Here is a 21,154-nt window from a genome sequence, read left to right as displayed (position 1 = left end):
GATTCATCCTCACCTCTTTCTAGGTTCTGGTGGTTTGCTGGCAATCTTTGGCATTCCTTGACTCTTATCTGCATAATTCCATTCTCTGCCTTTGTCATGACATGGTGTTCTCCCTGTGTCTCTGTGTCTTCACATGGCTGTCTTCTTGCAAGAATTTGAGCCATATTGGATTAGGAGCCCATTCCACTACAGCATGACCTTATCTTAACTGTTATATCTTCAATGACCCTATTTCCAAATAAGGGCACATTCTAAGATACTGGGGGTTGGGACTTCAACATATCTTTTTTGAGGGAAAACACTTCAACCTGTAACACTGCCTTTTTCCCGCCCCATTTAAAATATAATTATCTTAAGTATTTTCTCTGCATGCATTTATAACCACATCAGATAGTATTTTGATTTTTGCCCCAATCATAAATCATACTTTGGAAACTCAAGAGAAGTAAAATGTATTATAATCTAACCAAATTTTTACTCTTTCCATTTCTCTTTCTTCCTGCCTAACATTCCAAGATTCCTTCTTTCATCATTTCCTTTCTGTTTTGAAAACTTCCTTAGCCATTCTCTTAGGGTAGATCTGGCAACATATCCTCTTAGTTTTCCTTCATCTGAGAATGTCTTGATTTCTGTTTCATTCCTGAAGAATATTTTCACTGGATATAGAACTCTAGGTTGACAGTTCTTTTCTTTTAAAACTTGAAAAATGTGCCACATCCTTCTGGCCTTCAAGTTTTCTGATGAGAAATCTGTCATTCAGATTGTTTTTTGCATATGGTGTAGGGTAAGGTATTGTTTCTCTTACTGCTTTTCAACATTTTTCCCTTGTCTTTAGTTTTCAGAAATTTGCCTGTGTTGTGTCTTGATGTGGATTTCTTTGGTTTTAACCTGTTTGACGTAGGTTTAGCTTCTTGAATCTGTGGGTTATAGTGTTGTTGTTTGTTTGTGTTCGTTATGTGTGTGTGTATGCCAGCTTTGAAAGTTTTCAGCCATTATTTCATGAAGTACTTTTTCATTCCTGCCCTCTTTTTCCTCTCCTTCTGGGACACCAATAACATGAATGCTAGATCTTCCTTATAGTCCCACAGGTCCCTGAGTGCCACCTCATTATTGCCAGGTACTGGTAGGAGTCCAGGTTCTTCCTTGCCATCTCTTGACACACAAATGGGGGGAAAGAGCTCCTCATTACTGCTGAGCTGGGGTAGCAATTTCCACTCTCTACTAGGCCTTCCTGATACCACCCTGCCTGGGAAGGGCAACAGTGCCTAATTATTTCTCACCATGTGGCCTCCACTGACAGCTCAGTGGTATGACCTTGTTACCTCTGGTCAGTGGTAGAAATTCTGACTCCCCAGTAGCTCTACTTTCATACCACCTCATTATTACCACATGAAGGTGGAAGTTCAGGCTCCCCATGTGGTCTCCACTGACACTGCAGGAGGTGGAGAGCTTGTTACTGCTGGGTGGGGAAAGATCCAGCCCCTTCCTTCTTGACATTACTGTGGCAGGAGGTTAGGGCACCTTCTTAGGGCCTGATGAGGAATGAAGTCTAGGCTTCCCACTCAGGCTTTGAGAATGGATGGGGGTGAGGCCACAGTTTTTTTTGTAGTGTTTGGCTGTAGAGTGGTTATTGTGTAAGTTTTCTATCTTGCTAGACTGCCTTTTTCCTGGTTCTTTGGAGAGAGAGCAGGCTTTTGTTGGGCTGTTTTTTGTCTGTGCCTAGTGGTGTTTCTGGTTTACTAGTTTCTTCAGTTCCAACTCTCAGGTGTCTGAGGCAACAAGAAAACACATGGAATTTATCACAGTAGCATTACTCGGGTCCCAAAGTCCTGAACCAGTCTGCCTCCTTCTCTCCACCTTTCAGAGTCTTCTTATGTTTTTTATATATAATGTTCAAGGTTTTAAATTGTACTTAGTGGGAAAAATAGGGAAGATTATGTTCGTTTCATCTTCCCAGAAGCAGAAGTCTCCAGTTTTTAGTCTAGGCACCTTAGGGAAATGTAAAGAAGCATATAAAACACAGTCCTTGCCTTAAATTCAAGTCTGATAGATAGGGTACCAATACTTTTAGAAATAAATGATGGACCTATATAAAATGGAAATCCTATGAAATAAAAACGTCTTTCTTCCATCTGCTTTACCACAGCTTCTTTCTTATATCTCCATTTTGTGATCATTTTGTACTGTTCATTATTTACTTATCTCTTTGCCCAACTGGATTGTAAGTTTTCTTGAAGTCTTAGTTATCTTGATAACTCCTGGAACTCAGAATACTGCTTATCAGTAAAGATTTTTAAAATCAAACTGAAACTCTGAAACTTCTGTTTCTTTTATTATGTCTGACAAGATACGTGAAAATCTCTCCTGTAACAAAACATCTAGAAATTCCAGATAAAATACAATAGATGTTCTTTTAAATGCATAGCTGAGCTCAAAAGAATGTAAAGAAAATTCCAAAGCGTTAACTCCAAAGGTGGAGCTGAAGACTAGACTGACAAATGATCATGACAAATCATGATCAACTTGAAGGCATTTGCAGATACCAGGAAATCAGAACTTTAGGTTTGAGATTGAAGGTAGATAGAAGACAAAGCTTAGGGCATGTTTAAGATGAGCAGTTGGAACTCCCTCTCCACTACCACACACACATGTACACATAAAGTCAGGACCATCAAAGAGATACTGTCAGTGGAAGCCTGGGCTAGAAAAAAATGTGCCCTTCAGTAACAGAAGATGACAAGGCAACTTGTCTTTCAGCCTCAGTTTTAGGTAGGAAATATTACTTCCCTGAGAATCTATAATCACTAGTATGCCTTCACACATGTTTGAGATTCAAATGTACATAACCTTCATTGTCTGGGAAACCTCAAGATGTAAAATTAACTCAAACTGATCCACCTTTTATAGAGTCCCAATGTATCTAAGAGAAGCAAAAGCAAATTAACTTCAAAGAAATATACCTTAATGTAGGCCCCTCAGGATTTCCACAGATTGGTGCTCAAACATATGTGCACAATCAATAATTCTAAAACCAGAGTAGGAAATAAGCTACCATAAGCAAAAGTCAGGAGAAACAGAACAGCAGAAATAACCCCCGCAAATCAGATGCTGAAATATAAAGTAACTATGCTTTAAATATTTAATGAAAAAATAGAGAAAATTAAAATATGAAAAAGGAACAGGAGATTATTGAAAATGAAATTACAGATTTGAAAAAGAATCAAAGACATTAAAAATAATCATTGAAATGAACCTATCTACAAAACAGAAACAGGCTGATAGACATAGAGAACGGACATGGTTGCCAAGGGGGAGAGGGAGAGGGAGAGGGAGAGGGAGAGGGAGAAGGATGGACTGGGAGTTTGGGGTTGGTAGATGCAAACTATCACATTTAGAATGGATAAACAACAAGGTCCTGATGTATATAGCACAGGGAACTATAGTCAATATCCTGTGATAAACCATCATGGAAAAGAATATTAAAAAAGAATGTCTGTGTGTGTATAACTGAGTCACTTTGCTGTACAGCAGAGGTTGCTACAACATTGTAAATCAACTTCAATTTAAAAAATCATTGAAATAAAAAACTCAATGGATAAGTTAAAAGTAGATTAGACAGTTGAAGAGAGAATTAATTAAATGGAAAGACAAGTCTAAAGAAATAAGCCAGAAAGCATCACAGAGAAATAACATGTCTAATTGCAGTTCCAAAGAGAGAGAATAGCAAAAATGGGGAAAGAAGAGATATTCAAAGAGATAATAGGTGAGAATTTTCTAGAATTGGTAAAAGACATAACTCTTCAGCTTCAAAAATAATAATTCCCAAACAGGATAAATGAAAGAAAATCTTTCTCAGGTATGGCAGATTTGATAGATTAGCTCATTCAACTTTGTTTCAGCCTCTTTCAAGTGAGCCTTCCTGTAATGTAGATGCTAAAAAGCTAAAACCTATATTTCCCATCTTACCTTTGCAGGTAAGTTTTCAGATACATTCAGGTGTTTTGCCAATCACATGTATTCACATGAGTCTTGAATTCAGAAGCAAGTTAAGTGGGAAGGAGAAGTGGTAGTATGTAGGCATCCGTTTACTTATATGGATCTAGGGTGTGCATCATAGCTGTGGAACAAACAGGTGTGATGGCAGCTTCCTGACTGTGAATTATAGCTAAGATGGTATGATGGTGGATGCAGCAGTTGGTCCAGAGGCTTTCCAGTTCTCCAGCTTCATAAATGTGAAAAAGAAAAATATTCCTTTGGCAAGATAATTCTGTAGTAGTGTTCGTAAGTCATTCCCAGAGAGCCTAAATCTGTTGAGCATTTCTTTCAGAATTGAAACTATTAAATTATTTTCTGCTTTAGATAGAGGTATTATCTGCAGTTGAATCCTGATTGACACCTGTTTTCAAAAAGCACACTAAAATTGCTGAAATCCAAAGACTAAGATCTTAAAAACATCCAGAGATAAAAAAACATGTTACCAACAAAAGCATAACAAATAGTCTACAGCAGGCTTATCAGCAGCAACAATGGAAGCCAAAACACGGTAGACTATTACCTTCAAAGTGCTGAGAGAAATTAACCATCAAGTTAGAATTGTATACCCGAATATCTTTCAAGAACAAGGGTTAGGTGAAAACATTTTGAGACAATTTTACTAGTACACCTCACTAAAAGACCTTCTAAAAGATATTCTTTAGGAGGAAGAGTTGAGATACGAGAAAGAACAGTGAAGGAGAAAAAGTGAAAAACCTATGGGACTATCTGAACAAAATATTACGACTTTAATAATATCTAATTTGAGAGATTTTTTTTTCTTTTAAGGAACTAAAATGATGACAAAATAACGTGAGATACAAGAGAATAATCTTAGTCACATAGTCCCTAAGGTCTTTCTTATTTGGGGATAGGGTACATTCAGTGATTAATTTTGGATTTTACATGTGCTTTTTTGGTAACCACTAAAAACAGTAATTGATTTCACAATTTCAGTTACAAAAACCTGAAGGAGTAAATGGGATTATAAAAACTGAATCCAAAAGAAATCAGGAGAAGGGGGAAAAGGGATGCAGAGCAAAGTGAGGACAAATACAAAGCAAAAAATGAAGAAATAATTCAAAATATATCAGTAGTCACAGTAAATACAAATGAACAGAGCTAAGCAATTAAAAGACAAAGACTCAAATGGGGAAAAATCCAGGTATCTACTGTTCATAAGAAACATGGTTAAAATATAAATATATAGTAATTTTGAAAGAAAAAGATACAAAAAGATACATGCCATACAAGTATTGACTAAGAGAAGGCTGGAGTAGCTATTTTAATAACAAAGAAATTTAAGGCATTATTCATAACAAATGTGTTCATTACATTGTTATTATAAGATTCAATTTACCACACCCCAAAAAAAGACAACTCTAAACTTGTATGGAAAACTTTAAACAAAAATTGACAGAATTACAAAGGAGAGATAGGTAACTACTCTATCATGAGGAGGTATTTTAACACAGTAACTCAGCCCAAAAAATATGACTAAAATTGATAAAATTTGAATAACATAACAAAATGATTTACTATACTCAACAATTAAAGGATGCATGATCTTCTCAACCATGCATGGAGTAATTATTAAATCTGCCAATACTAGCTTTAAAGCAAAGTTCAACAAATTTTAAAGAATTGGTATCATGCATAGCATGTTCTCTGACAATTAGTTAAAACAAAACAGGATTAGTCAAAATAGCCCATATATTGGGAAACCTAAAACTATACTTGTAAATATGAGTTAAAAAAGAAATCATAATAGAAATATTGAAATACTTTGAATGGAATCATAATGAAAATACTATAAACCAAAGTAAGATGTAGCTAAAGTGGTTCTTAGAGGGAAATGTTTACATTAAATGTTTACATTAGAAATAGAGAGGCTGAAGAATAATGAACTAAGTATTCAACTTGAGTAATTAGAAAACAGATGAATAGAATAAACCCAATGAGAAATGAAGAATGATACTGATAAAAGGCAGAAATTAATAAAAAAATGTACAATGTTGAAGATCAACACGTATCTAATTTTGTTCCTTTCTGAAACCCTAAGACTACAACAAAGGAATTTATTTATAAAGCATAAATCCACAAGGAGAAGACTCAATAAAATTTTAGAAGCTAGAAAGTAAATGGATTACTGCTAACTGCCTTAACCCAAGAAAGCCAGATTCTAAGTCAAGAATCTCCAGTTTACATCAGAGAATTGATTCTTGAGTATCAGGCATTAGCAGCAACAGGCAGTTTGGCAAAGGAGATGGAGGAGGGGTCTAAAATAAAGAGGTTTGGTTAAAAGCTTTAAGAAACTGTTAATTGCTTAGGCAACTGCATGCCATGGAGCAACTGCAGAAGTCTGCAGGTTTATTCTCTGGAAAGGGTGAACAGTATCTCTAGGTTGGATTTTGCCAGGCACAATTGAGCACGCAAATACCATACTGAAATCAGGTAAATTGGGTGACCTTATGCTTTATGAATGCTGAATGCAAAGACATCTAGGCAGAATATTGAAAGAATCTTCTTATAGGGAATATGAGCAGCCTAAAAGACCTGATGATATTGGGGGTTCCCTAACAATTGGCCCAGAAAAATAACCCTATGGTGAAGGTTACTAGTCTAAAGCCCTCAACCGTATGCTCAGAGCTTGTGATCACCTTTTTAGTTTTGTACTCTTTAAAAGTGAGGAGGGGCTTCCCTGGCGGCACAGTGGTTGAGAGTCCGCCTGCCGTTGCAGGGGACATGGGTTCGTGCCCCGGTCCGGGAAGATCCCCCATGCCACGGAGCGGCTGGGCCCGTGAGCCATGGCCGCTGAGCCTGCGCGTCCGGAGCCTGTGCTCTGCAATGGGAGAGGCCACAATAGCGAGAGGCCCGCGTACCGCAAAAAAAAAAAGAATGAGGAGACAGTGCCAGACATATGATGAATGCATTCAATATGAAAGAGTGGGTGGAAATAGACCCATGCCAGTTTAAGAATTATAGACAAGGACACTTACAAGTTTATAGAGTTAGAAGGCAGATATACACACAAAGGATCAGGGATCAGAATGGTTTTGGACTTACCAAAGCAAAACTGGAAGCCAGAATTATAGGATAGTAACCTAGCCAAACTGTCTATAAAATATGGTGACAAAATACATTTTCATACATTCAAGTTCTCAAAAAAACTTATATTCCATAAACTATTGCTCAGGAACCTGTTGAAGGATGTGTTTGACCAAAATGAGAGAGAAAACCAAAAAGGAGGAAGACACAGGATGCAAGACATAGGAAATCCAACACAGAGAGAGGTGAAGGCAATTCCCAAGGTGAAGGCGAAGGGAAGGGACTTTTCAGATGATAGCAGTACACTAGAGAGGCAGCCAGTCCAGAATGAAGCAGTGTGACTCCAGACACAGATATGTTGAGGGCATTCTGTATTATACTACTCTTGACCTGATAATATATAGGTAGTCTGTCCCCAGAATCTTATCTGTACTTAGCTTGCATGGACCATGTGCTGATGAAGTTCTTGCTCTCTCTCACGTGCCCTGCTACCTGGATAACCAAAGACATTCATTTCACCCCACAGAAGAATTTTGCTTTGAACTACTTCTGAGAGCTGAAGATTGGCCCTGGTAAGTAAGCTTAGAAGGAGAAAATAGAGAGTATCCCACCCCCACTGATCATATCCCTGTCACATCTCAGCACCTGGCCCACGCTGCAGTTCTGCCAAATGCCTTCACTGTGCTGAACTCTGTGCTTCCTGGGACTCATTCTTGCCTCCCTCAAATGGGGCAATGATAAACTCAGAAAAGCTGAAGGCGTACTATGACTCTCTTAAGCTCATCTCTGAGAACCTTCATCAAACAGTGGCAATAATGTCCTTTTCATGCACAGCCAGGTTTGTGCTTTCCTGATGATTTCTAAGTTAATCACCCCTTTCATTTGTTTATATGCAAATACTTATAGTTAAAATAACAGAATATAAAAACTACATGATGATAGCAATAGATTCAGAGAAAGCATTCTGAAAAATTCAGCTGCTATTTATGATCTAAGTAAACCACATAAACAAAATAAAACCCTTTACAAACTCAATAGAATGAAACTTTCTCAACCTGTAAACTACAGCATCTAACACATTTAGTCATGAAATGTTTTTAAAAGTTACCTTTAAAATCAAGAACAAAACAAGGATATCCATTGTCACCACTTCTGTTCACACTACACTGGTGGAAGTCCCATCCAACATAGTGTTTGCAAATGACATGATCGTGTACAGAAAATACCACAGAACAGGTACCAAAAAACTACTAGAAGCAATAAGTGGAATTCAGCAAGGTCACGCAATTCAAGTCAGTATTCAAAAATCGTATTTCTATGTATTAGCACCAAACAATTGGAAAGTGAAATTTTTGAAAGTACAATTTACAGTACCGTCAAAAACATCAAATGTTTAAGGATTAAATTTAACAAATATATGCAAGCTCTGTATATTGTGGTGAACAGTTTTTTGCTGAGCAAAATTAAAGAAGCCCTAAATAAATAGATATATCATTTTCATGGTTTAGAAAACTTCAGTGTTATTAAGATTTCAGTTCTCTCCAAATTGATCTATAGGTTCAGTGCAATCACAATCCAAATCTCTGCAGGCTTTTTGGTAAAAATTGAGAAACAATTTCTGAAATTTACATGGATTGCAAAGGACCTAGAAGAGCCAAAACAATTTTGGAAAAGAGCAACAAAGAGGCTTATCTACAGAACAGAAACAGACTCACAGATGTAGAGAACAGACTTGTGGTTACCAAGGGTGGGGGGTGGGGGTGGGGAATGGATTGGGAGTTTGGGATTAGTGGATGCAAACTATTATATATAGAATGGATAAAAAACAAGGTCCTACTGTATAGCACAGGGAGCTATATTCAATTTCCTGTAATAAGCCATAATGGATCAATGCAATCTCTATCAAATTACCAATGGCATTTTTTACAGAACTAGAACAAAAAATCTTAAAATTTGTATGGATACACAAAAGACCCCGAGTAGCCAAAGCAATCTTGAGGGAAAAAAATGGAGCTGGAGGAATCAGACTCCCTGACTTCAGACTATACTACAAAGCTACAGCTATCAAGACAGTATGTTACTGGCACAAAAATAGAAATATAGATCAATGGAACAGGATAGAAAGCCCAGAGGTAAACTCATGCACCTATGGTCAACTAATCTATGACAAAGGAGGCAAGAATATACAATGGAGAAAAGACAGTCTCTTCAGTAAGTGGTGCTGGGAAAACTGGACAGCTACATGTAAAAGAATGAAATTAGAACACTCCCTAACACCATACACAAAAATAAACTCAAAATGGATTAAAGACCTAACTGTAAAACCAGACACTATTAAACTCTTAGAGGAAAACATAGAAAGAACACTCTTTGACGTAAATCACAGCAAGATATTTTTTGATCCACCTCCTAGAACAATGGAAATAAAAACAAAAACAAATGGAACCTAATGAAACTTCAAAGCTTTTGCACAGCAAAGGAAACTATAAACAAGATGAAAAGACAACCCTCAGAATGGGAGAAAATATTTGCAAACAAATCAATGGACAAAGGATTAATCGCCAAAATATATAAACAGCTCATGCAGCTTGATATTGTTTTTAATAAATGTATTTATTTATTTATTTTTATTTTTGGCTGCATTGGGTCTTTGTTACTGTGCACGGGTTTCCCTTGTTGCAGGGCATGGGCTCTGGGTGCGCGGGCTTCAGTAGTTGTGGCATAGTTGTGGCTCACACGTTCTAGAGCACAGGCTCAGTAGGTGTGGTGCACGGGCTTAGTTGCTCTGCAGCATGTGGGATCTTCCTGGACCAGGGCTCGAACCCGTGTCCCCTGCATTGGCAGGTGGACTCTTAACCACTGCGCCACCAGGGAAGTCCTTAGCTCAATATTAATAAAACAAACAACCCAATCAAAAAATGGGCAGAAGATCTAAATAGACATTTCTCCGAAGAAGACATACAGATGGCCAAGAGGCACATGAAAAGCTGCTCAACATCACTAATTATTAGAGAAATGCAAATCAAAACTACAATGAGGTATCACCTCACACCAGTTAGAATGGGCATCATCAGAAAGTCTACACACAACAAATGCTGGAGAGGGTGTGGAGAAAAGGGAACCCTCTTGCACTATTGGTGGGAATGTAAGTTGATACAACCACTATGAAGAACAGTATGGAGGTTCCTTAAAAAACTAAAAACAGAATTACCATATGACCCAGCAATCCCACTACTGGGCATATACCCAGAGAAAACCATAATTCAAAAAGACATGTGCACCCCAATGTTCATTGCAGCACTATTTACAATAGCCAGGTCATGGAAGCAACCTAAATGCCCATTGACAGATGAATGGATAAAGAAGATGTGGTACATATATACAATGGAATATTACTCAGCCATAAAAAGGGATGAAAGTGGGTCATTTGTAGAGACATGGATGGACCTAGAGGCTATCATACGGAGTGAAGTAAGTCAGAATGAGAAAAACAAATATCGTATATTAACGTATATATGTGTAATCTAGAAAAATGGTACAGATGAACCGGTTTGCAAGACGGAAATAGAGACACAGATGTAGAGAACAAATGTATGGACACCAGGGGGGGAAAGTGGGGGTGGTGATGGTAGTGATGGGATGAATTGGGAGATTGGAATTGACATATATACACTAATATGTATAAAATAGATAACTAATAAGAACCTGCTGTATTAAAAAAAATTCAAAAAATAACAATAAAATAAACCTACATTAACACATCAAAAAAAGCCATAATGGAAAAGAATATGAAAAAGTATATATATATATATATATAAAACTGAATCACTTTGCTGTACACCAGAAAGTAACAGAACATTGTAAATCAGCTATACTTCAATTAAAAAAAAAAACTTTTTTTTAAGAATCCAAAAGAAAAGAAAATGAAAGGCAAGTCACAGACTTGGAGAAAATGTTTGCAAAATATATGTCCAACAAAGGACTTACAATTAGAATATATAAAGAACTCTTGCAACTCAATAATAAGAAGGCAAATAACAATTTTTTTAATGCGTAAAGATTCAACAAACACCGTATCAAAGAAGTTACAGGGATAGCAAATAAACGTATGAAAAGATGCTCAGTAGCAATCATTAGGGAAATAAAAATTAAAACCACAATGGGATACCTCTATACACCTACTGAGGCAACTAAAATGAAAAAACCTGATGTCATAGCAAGTGTTAGTGAGGATGTAGAACAAAAAACACTCCTACCCTGCTGGTGGGAATGTAAAATGATACAATCACTTAGTAAAACAGTTCAGCCGTCTTAAGTTTAACATTTACCTGCCAGACAATTCAGCTCTTCTCCTAGCTTTTTACCCAAGAGAAATGAAAGCATATGTCCATACAAAGAGTTATTTATTAATGTTCATAGCTGTTTTATTTGCATAGGAAAAAACGAAACAACACAAATGTCCACCAACATTTGGACAGATAAACAAATTGTGGTATATCCATATAGTGGCGTACTACTCAGCAGTAAAAGGAAATGAGTATTGATACACATAACAACATGGATGAATTTCAGAATAATTATGCCAAATGAAAGAAGCCATATAACAAAGAGAACATACTGTATTATTCCATTTATATAACATTCTAAAAATATATATAAACTAAGCTTTTGGAGGTGATGGATAAAGCTATAAAAAATACATTAGCTATACCTGTTATTTTGGATAAGTCACCAAGCTTCAGTTCCCTCATCAGCGAAGCAAAAAAATAATACCTGCCTCACAGAGTTTATTTGAAGATTGTATTCATGTGTGTGTGTTTATGTATATATATTGTGTGTATCTAATATACTGTAGTGCCTGACACAGCAAATGACTCTATTAATGTTCTTTCTATTCCACCACCCCTCTGCCTCTTCCAAGTGACTGATAAAGTTACTGGGTACTTTCAGATTACTCTCTTGATACACTTAGCAAAGTCTTAGTGGCACATTTTTTTCTTAGTACCTTTTAATGGCTAAATGTAATAGGCAAATGTATTAGAGAATTTAATAGATAAGTTTGCTTTTAATACTTATGAAAACCTTTTCCTGTCATGACAGTGATGACTTCAAGCTCTCGTCATGACATGAATTGACAAAATTTCATTTTGCTTTTTTTTTCACCCACAGGGTTTATCCATGGCTTAGAGGACTGGGTTATACATCCTTGGGTGTATTTTTATTGGGATTTTTATTATGGAACATAGATAACATCTTTTGTGATTCACTGAGGTAAGATATATTTTCAATCTCTGAAAAATATTTTTGGAATCTATTAAGCAGACCATTTCATAGGCATATAGAATTATTAGTGCACTGAAGTGAATTTTTGGCATCATTGAAATTAAAAATATACATATAGCACAATAAAGCTAAATTCTGGGAATGCTTGTTTAAATTATGTAAAAATTTGGACCTAAGAATATTCCATAACATCTGTAGGGATTTTTTGTGTGTGCATTGCAGTACTATACAGTTAATCAAATATTGACTAGGGCTTTGAAATCTGCCTAATCTGCTTTACTGAAGAAATAAGAAATGGGAATGATTTGTAATAAGCATATGAAATACGTGTATATAATTTTGTACTTTAATATGCTTAATGTTATTTTCTAAGAAAGGCAAGTATTCCGTTTTACTACCTTTTCAGCAATTATATATTCACTGGAATTTTAATCTTGGGTCTCTGGACTCTAGTCTGTCACCTAAGACACTGTCTGTCTGGGCCTCAGTTTCCATAAAATGAACTTAAGTAGGTTAAACTAGTGGATCCTTCCAACTCAAAATTCTGACCTAATAGTTTTGCATAATCATAGACAACAGAGGAATGTATTGAATAGCACCACAAAAAGGCAATCAGCAAAATTCAAACTGTGGGAAATCTATAGAATGGATGACCTAGTCTCTTCAGCAAGTAAATTGCAGAGGGGGCAAAAAAGGAAGGAGGAACATAAGATTAAAAGAGACTTAAGAGATATTATCAACCAAACTCAATGTAATTACTTTTTTTTGGATCTTGATTCAAACAAACCAAGTGTTTAAAAAAAAAAAAAGCTTATGATCAGTAATCGAATATCTAATGATGTTAAGGGATTATTGTTAATCTTTTAGGTGTGAAAATGGTATTATAGTTATGTTTTAAAGAAGTTTTAACCTTTTAGAGGTATATACTGAAATATTTAGAGGTAAAATGATAACAATATCTGGGATTTGCTTCAAAATAATATGGGAGGGGAGAAGTTTAGATGATACAAGATTGGCCATAAATTATAATTGTTGAAGCTGGGTAATGGGTACATTATTATTTTGCCTACTTTTGCATATGTTTGAAATGTAGACTTTACATGCACATAAACAAATAATACATCTTGCTTAAAAAACTAAAATCTAAGTGAGTGGTTCTGAATCAGTACCATAATATCCACCAGAACCCCAACTGGGGCTTTTACAATGCAGAGGTAAGTCATCATCCTCTGGGTGAGATCCTCTGTTTCTACTAAGAAATAAAGTAGGTTCTTAAAGATGTCTGCAAAATTTGTGGGGATATCTAGAAAATAATTTGGTGTTTCACATGGAATTTCCCCCCTCTAATAAATGAGAATATTAATATGATACACACTTAATCAAAAGATCTAGAATTTGAGACTCAGCTGTACCACTAGCTGAGTGACTGGGGCAACTCAATAATCTCTGCATTTTAGGTTCCTCATCTTGAAAGCAAAGCTTATAAAGCCACCTGAAAGACTCACTATGAAGTGAAATAATATTATAAATACAAAAAGACTTTATAGACTGTTTGGTGCTCTTCTGAAATGATGGTTGTACATAGGGCATAGAAAAAACTCATGTCTAGTTTCTTGAGTGAATAGCTAAGTTGACCAGTGTTTCCCAAAGTGTTTTTCCAGGAAACACTTGTTCCGTAAGGTGTTAATAAGATATTACCTGAAAGAAGGGTTCCATGTATTAGTAGGTTACATAAGGTGTTAATAAGATATTACCTGAAAGAAGGGTTCCATGTATTAGTAGGTTACCTGAAAAAAATGAAGATAACCTGTTTAGTTATGGTAGGACTTTTTAAAGCCTATAATTTGTTAATATGCATTACAAGTCTCCAAGAGGGCAATAACCTATGTACTGTTTCCCACATTTATTTTGACCAAAGAGTCATTTCTTCATGGAACTTCTGCTAGGAATACTGTTCCTCATAATACACTTTGGAAAACAGTACAGCAGGCTACAGCAGACATAAGGAAATTAAATAATTGCCGTGTTTGAGAATGACATTTCAAAATGCTCTAAGACTGTCAGCATTAGTTGTTAAATATAAAAAATAATTGACATGCATATTTCCCCCCCTCTCCACACAGGAACTTTCGAAAGAAGGTGCCACCTATCATAGCTGTTACCACACAGTTTCATGCATGGTGGCATATTTTAACTGGCCTTGGCTCTTATCTTCACATCCTTTTCAGGTAGGAAATAGACTTTTTTAGCCTAGTATTGGAGTGTTTCTTTCTTTACTCTTCAAATACAACGGTGTCACAGACGGAATCAGAAACTTATGTTCCAACTTTGCCTCTGCCACCGGGTGATCTTAAGCAAGTCGCTTACTCTCTCTGAAGCTGTTTTCTCATCTTTAAAGGGTGACAGCTCTAGTAACTGACCTCTGGCACATGATCTACATTTTAAGTAGATCATTCATCTCCTTTTTTAGTGCAAGTAGGATATAAACATTTCCATTTCTTGTTGATCATCGTATCTTTGTTTATAGAGAACAAATTTAAGGGGAAAAAAGCAGCCAGATCCCCCGAGTGGGGACTGGGAAAGCACGAGTATCTGAAGTCCCCAACTTAATTTGTCTCCTTCCCTGAAATAAATTGGTTGCCACTTTTCTTTCCTTGTTCCCCTAATAAAGAACTTGTTGGGGCTTCCCTGGTGGCGCAGTGGTTAAGAAGCTGCCTACCAATGCAAGGGTCATGGGTTCAAGCCCTGGTCCAGGAAGATCCCACATGCTGCAGAGCAACTAAGCCTGTGCGCCACAACTACTGAGCCCACGCGCCACAACTACTGAAGACCACGTGCCTAGAGCCCATGGTCCGCAACAGGAGAAGCCCATGCACCGCAGTGAGGAGTGGCCCCCACTCACCTCAACTAGAGAAAAGCCCGCACACAGCAATGAAGACCCAACACAGCCAAAAAATAAATAAAATAAATAAATTCAAGAATTTGTTGGAGGTCAGCCATTTATAGCAAAAATGGAATCAGAATTCTCTCTGATCACCCTGCTCAAATAATACGTCTGTATCACTCTTTCCCCTTACCAAGCCTTATTTTTCTTCACGGCATTTATAACCAGTCATGTGTTAACTTGTTTACCTCCCCCAACTAGACTGTAAGTTTCTTGAGAGCGAGGACTTTATCTTATTCACTGCTAGTCTCCCAAGTGTTTAAATCAATGCCTGTCACATAGTAAGCACTCAGTATATATTGTTAGATGATTTAATGAATGAATGTGTACATATTGATCTCTTTACCAGGGGATCAGTCTATGTTTAATCTCAAATTCATCTCAAGAATTGAGAGAGCCAAAATATTTCTAGAAAGGGGAAGAAGATTTTCCTTTGAACCAATGTGAAAATTTACTCTAGTGAAATTTTTAGAATACCTTTTAAAACATTTGCATCTCACCTGTCTAGAGATCAACTTATTTAGGCAACCTGAGTTTAACTACTTGAGAATGATATAAAAAGAACTTCTGGGCAACCAAATAAAGATCACTGAATTCATACTGTGAAGATCTCCAGGTTATTAATCATGGAAGAGTTCTTTAAACTCTGGCTCTAAGTATAATTATTTTATTTTTTGCTACTTCTTACTGCACTGAATATTTGGATTCTCAGCCCATAGAATATTAGAAATAACTATTTAAGAGGGAGGGTTATAGGAGGAAATGCTTGGGGAAACTGGCAAATGATAGAAAAGGAGAAACAAAAATAACTATAAAGCAAACCCAAGAATTAAAAACTTGGCACTTTAACACTGCCTACGAAGTCCCAAGGACATAACTGCAGTGTAATATAATACAGCAATGAATACGTCTTACCTGACAGACGGCTTGCCTCAGAGGGAGCATCTCTAGAGAACCAGGTGGAAGCAGTGGGGCCTTTTATAACCTAGTCTCAACTCAAATTGTATCACTCTCACAATACTCCATTGGTCAAAGTCATAGAGTCTATCTCTTGACAGGAGGAGTATTGAAGAATTTGGGGACTCCAAACTCATGTCTGAACAGGAGGCACTGTTCAGCTGGAGCTGGTATCTGAGCTCAGAGGAAAGTCCCCATGGGGCTGAGACCCAGGACTCTTAAGAAGGGTACTGCTGGGCTTCTTTGGTGGCACAGTGGTTAAGAACCCACCTGTCAATGCAGGGGACACGGGTTCAAGCCCTGGTCTGGGAAGATCCCATATGCCATGGAGCGGCTAAGCCCGTGCACCACAGCTACTGAGCCAGCACTCTAGAGCTCGCGAGCCACAACTGCTGAGCCTGCGTGCCCCAACTGCTGAAGCCCACGTGCCTAGGGCCCATGCTCCACAACAAGAGAAGCCACCGCAATGAGAAGCCCATGCACCACAACGAAGAGTAGCCCCCGCTTGCCACAACTAGAGAAAGCCCACATGCAGCAGCAAAGACCCAATGCAGCCAAAAATAAATAAATGTATTAAAATAATGGTACTGCTGCTACAGGAAAAAACTGTTGCTGCCACAGTGATGGAGTGTTGTTAGGATGCTCTTCACAAGAACCACAAGCCAGTGGCCCTCATAAAAATGAAACAAAAATGAAAAGTCCTTTCTTTCTCCTCCAGCTTTTCAGTCTCTCTCAAATGCCCTAATTAGCAGAGCCTCTTAGGGCGCATCTGGCAAGACAGGAATGTAGTTTGTAGTCTCATCTCCTTCATCACAAACAGGATGGGATATAGAAGAGTGGATTTGGAGCTGAGATACATTAACTTAACAGCTGACCCATCTGGTGAGACTAAAAGAGAAAAGGGGAAAAGCATAAATAACCAGTATCAGAAATGTAACAAGAAACATCACCACAGATGCTGCAAATATAAGGAAGATAAGGAGGTATTTTTAACAACTTTATATGATAGGTACTTTTGTTTATGTTTGAAATTTTCCACAATAAAAAGTTTGAATTTTCAGCTCATAGCCTCATCTGGGCTTGATATATATTATTCCTTTAATACTCACGATGGTCCTGTTTTACACTTGAGGAAAGACAGGCTCAGAGAAGTCAGGTGCCTCACACATGATCTTAGTGTTATTGCCTGGATTTGAGCCCAGAGTTTTCTGTCTCCCCAGACCAATCAAGACCTTAGAAATCAACCAGTATAACTTCTTAATTTGATGGTGAAGGAAACTGGGGCCCAGAGAGAAGTGACACTCAAGGTCACTGGCTAGTTGGAGTAGAATATATTGGATAATGATTAGACAGCACCTGAACTCAAATCCTGCTTCTAGCATTTACTAGCTGTAGCACCTTGAATGAAATATTTGACCTTTTTTGAGACTTTCTCATATGCAAAACAGGAATAATAATACCTACCTAGTAGGGTAGTTTAAGAATGAAGTGTGTATAAAGCTCTGGGTCCAGTGCTTGCCCCCATGCTGTAGGTACTTAACAAATAGTTGGGAGCGGTGGAGGTGACAGCAAGGGTTGGAACCCAGGGCTTCTCTGCCCCAGTCCAGGACTCTTCACTAAAGAGAAGAGAAAACATGGCAACTTTCTTTTAGAGATTAACATCTGAAAAATTGTCAGAGTAAGATTATATTCTAAGACAGTAAAGTATTCATAATATATGATGCTTCTCTTTACAGTTCCAGTTTTGGGTACATTAGAATGGCATCATAGCCACACTAAGTTACTCAAATTCAAACATACGTGCTCCTTTTCATTCTCTTATTTAAAGGAGAAAATTTTTCATGCTATAAAGTTATGTTTTGCATACGTACTTATACTGTATATTACTATTCAAATACAGTTAAATCGTGTACTATATATAAACTATGTATGCTGTTAAGTTATGGACAGTTTAATAAATTTTTCAGAGATAAATTTAACTTTATTTTTGCTGTACGGACTGATATATTAGAATCTGATCTCATCTTTATTTTTTTTAAATAAATTTATTTATTTATTTTTGGCTGCATTGGGTCTTCATTGCTGCACACGGGCTTTCTCTAGTTGTGGCGAGCGGGGGCTACTGTTCGTTGTGGTGCACAGGCTTCTCATTGCAGTGGCTTCTCTTGTTGCAGAGCACGGGCTCTAGGTGCGCAGGCTTCAGTAGTTGTGGCTTGCAGGCTCTAGAGTGCAGGCTCAGTAGTTGTGGCGCACGGGCTTAGTTGCTCCGCGGCATGTGGGTTCTTCCCGGACCAGGGCTTGACCCCATGTCCCCTGCATTGGCAGGCAGATTCTTAACCACTGTGCCACCAGGGACGCCCAGAATCTGATCTCATCTTTAGAGGTGACTCATTTTAAAGGATTCTCTGAAGAAGTGATACCTTCCTGGTTATTTCATACCTGTATTGTAATCCTGATAGAGCTGGTATAACCGTTTCTAAAATATTCTAGGAATACACTACCTTAATTCTTACTACCATATATCTTCAGAGATGAAACTGGCAATCATGACATGAATCACATCAAGCATGAGCAGAATGCTCCCTACTAAACTACAAACATCCTGAGGTTACAATCTGAGAGTTGATCATTTCTATCTTCCTTAGGATCTTGCCAACTTCTGCATAGAGTAGGTCCTCAAAAAACGGTTGCTAAATGAACAAAGTTCATTTGTCAGTGTTGCTTTTTCTTTGTATATACAGAGGCACTGTGGTTAAATTTGTCAGTAAGCCAGTTTGCGTGAATTTAAAAACTTGTCTGAACTTATTTACAAAACAGAAATAGACTCACAGACATAGAAAACAAACTTATGGTTCCCAAAGGGGAAAGGGGGTGGGGAGGGAGGGATAAATTAGGAGTTTGGGATTAACAGATACACACTACTATAAATAAAATAGATGAACAACAAGGATCTACTATATAGCACAGGGAACTATATTCAATATCTTGTAATAACCTATAATGGAAAAGAATCTGAAAAAGAATATATATATATATATATATATATCTGAATCACTTTGCTGTACACCTGAAACTAACACAGAATTATAAATCAACTATACTTGAATTTTTAAAAAATTTGTCTGAAAAACTTTCCCCCCTCCCCTTTTCTTTCAGTTTATATACAAGAACACTTTACCTGAGATACAGGCCAAAGGTGAAGGTAAGTCCACTTCCTAGGGTGTGTGTGCGTGTGTGTGGAGGACGGGGGTAATGGGAGGATGGGATGGAGGTGGAAGAAGGGGGTGGGGTGGAGATGTAGCAGAGAGAGAGTACAGGCTTTGGGACCAGATGCTCTTGGATCTTAAGTCTTCCACTTACTGCTCTATGACCTTGGGCAAGTCTCTTTTCTTTAAGCCTTAGTTTCTTCAGTAGTAAAATGGAGCTGTTAATAGCTACATTGTAGAGTTATTTTAAAGATCTGAGATGATTTAAATGCCCAGCTCTATGCTTGACAAAGTAGATGCTTAATATATTTAAATAAATTAAATAAAAATAGTTTCTGAGATCTGGTGTAGATCTACAAAGAATATGCTTATTAATACCAGGACAACCACTAGCAAACCACTGTAGTCATAGCCCATGGGTTCTTTTTCATCCTTTTTCAAGGATAACATGGAACAATTTTATGTTCTTTCATTTTGTCCTAACTTGTTTCCAAACAGTTTCTCTTCGGAATCTGGCCAGTGATCCTGTTTGAGCCTCTCAGGAAGCAGTGATGAATTATTTCACCAGTAAAACAAAATAGCACGTACCATAGGCCGGGTCAAATGATTAAGGAAATCTTTAGAGATCTACACGTTCAAATATATCATGACCATCGCAGCAAAGGAGTGACTTTCTGACTAATGCTGCCAGCCATACAGAGAATGAGGAATGGGGCTTGTTGGATGTTTAGCTTGTGTCTTTATCTCATTTGTCTTCCTCCTCCTCACCGTCACTCTAAGATGTTTCAAAAGAAACAGACATGATGTGTATGTATACACTCGAATGCTGGAAATATTGGGCTTTTCTTAACAGGTTAACAGTTTGTGCTGATCATAGGAAATTAACCTTTTTCTCTTTTTTGACAAGGCTTGCATGTGAATTAAACTTTTCTTAATATTTGATTAAATAATGAAAACAGTCAGCTAAGGACTGGCAAAACCCCATATCCAGATGGCCAGCTATGAGGCAGCACTTAGCTATTTCAGCCTTGATTTATATTTTTGTCATAGTAACCTCATGGATGGTTTCCCAAGGTAAAAAAAAAAAAAAGAAAGAAAGAAAGAAAAGAAAGAAAAAAGAACTATCTGTGGGATTCTGGTAGTTCTTCATTGTCTGCCTCCGTGCTGGTCCGAGTGTTATAAGCAAGCTCAGACCTGCCACTGGGTTCTATACTTGTCACATTCCAGATTTGCGGTGGGCTCTGGGATGTCGTTTGTGGTCACAGCCCGGCAGGGTGGGTGGGTCATCTTGTAACCTTTATGAAGGCCACCAGGACACCTGTAGAATGTTCCACCTCCACCCAGTTAAAGGTGGTTGCTCCGTTTCCTTTGATCTTTGCAGATCTTTAAGTTGTCACTGTTTTTATGGCTAGGCAAACATGATTGGCGGGCAAACATATTTCATCCTCCTAGAATAACTCATTTGAAGTTACCAGTAAATGTCGTTATACTCTGACTTTTAAAATTATGCAATATTTTCCAGTTTTCAGAGAGGCCATGGTTATGCCCAGGGAAATGTGTTGGGTGAACTAGAGCTAAAATGATCAGGATCTTATGTACATAAAGCTTATTAGAATACCTGCTCCTTCATTTTGTTGAAGGAAAGTAATATAAGGGTTGAAAACAGCTCTAACTTACTTGAACT

At 37.4% G+C, this 21,154-nt stretch overlaps 1 protein-coding gene across 1 annotated transcript in view; it reads left to right on the top strand.

The window, feature by feature from the left end:
- The window catches only part of ACER3 (alkaline ceramidase 3), a 178,781-nt gene extending 158,213 nt beyond the window's left edge, over window positions 1-20,568 (top strand). Inside the window, exons 8-11 of the mRNA XM_082844542.1 lie at window positions 12,250-12,351; window positions 14,487-14,591; window positions 19,421-19,466; window positions 19,969-20,568. Coding sequence (XP_082700668.1) covers window positions 12,250-12,351; window positions 14,487-14,591; window positions 19,421-19,466; window positions 19,969-20,022 — 307 coding nt within the window. The 3' untranslated portion in view covers window positions 20,023-20,568. The remainder of the gene's footprint in view (window positions 1-12,249; window positions 12,352-14,486; window positions 14,592-19,420; window positions 19,467-19,968) is intronic.
- Window positions 20,569-21,154: the final 586 nt, after the last annotated feature.

The sequence above is a fragment of the Leucopleurus acutus genome (genome assembly GCF_964270905.1).
Source record: "Leucopleurus acutus genome assembly, chromosome: 8".
Lineage (NCBI taxonomy): Eukaryota > Metazoa > Chordata > Mammalia > Artiodactyla > Delphinidae > Leucopleurus > Leucopleurus acutus.
Note: the sequence above shows the minus strand (reverse complement) of the source record. Positions and strands in the feature narration are given on the sequence as shown.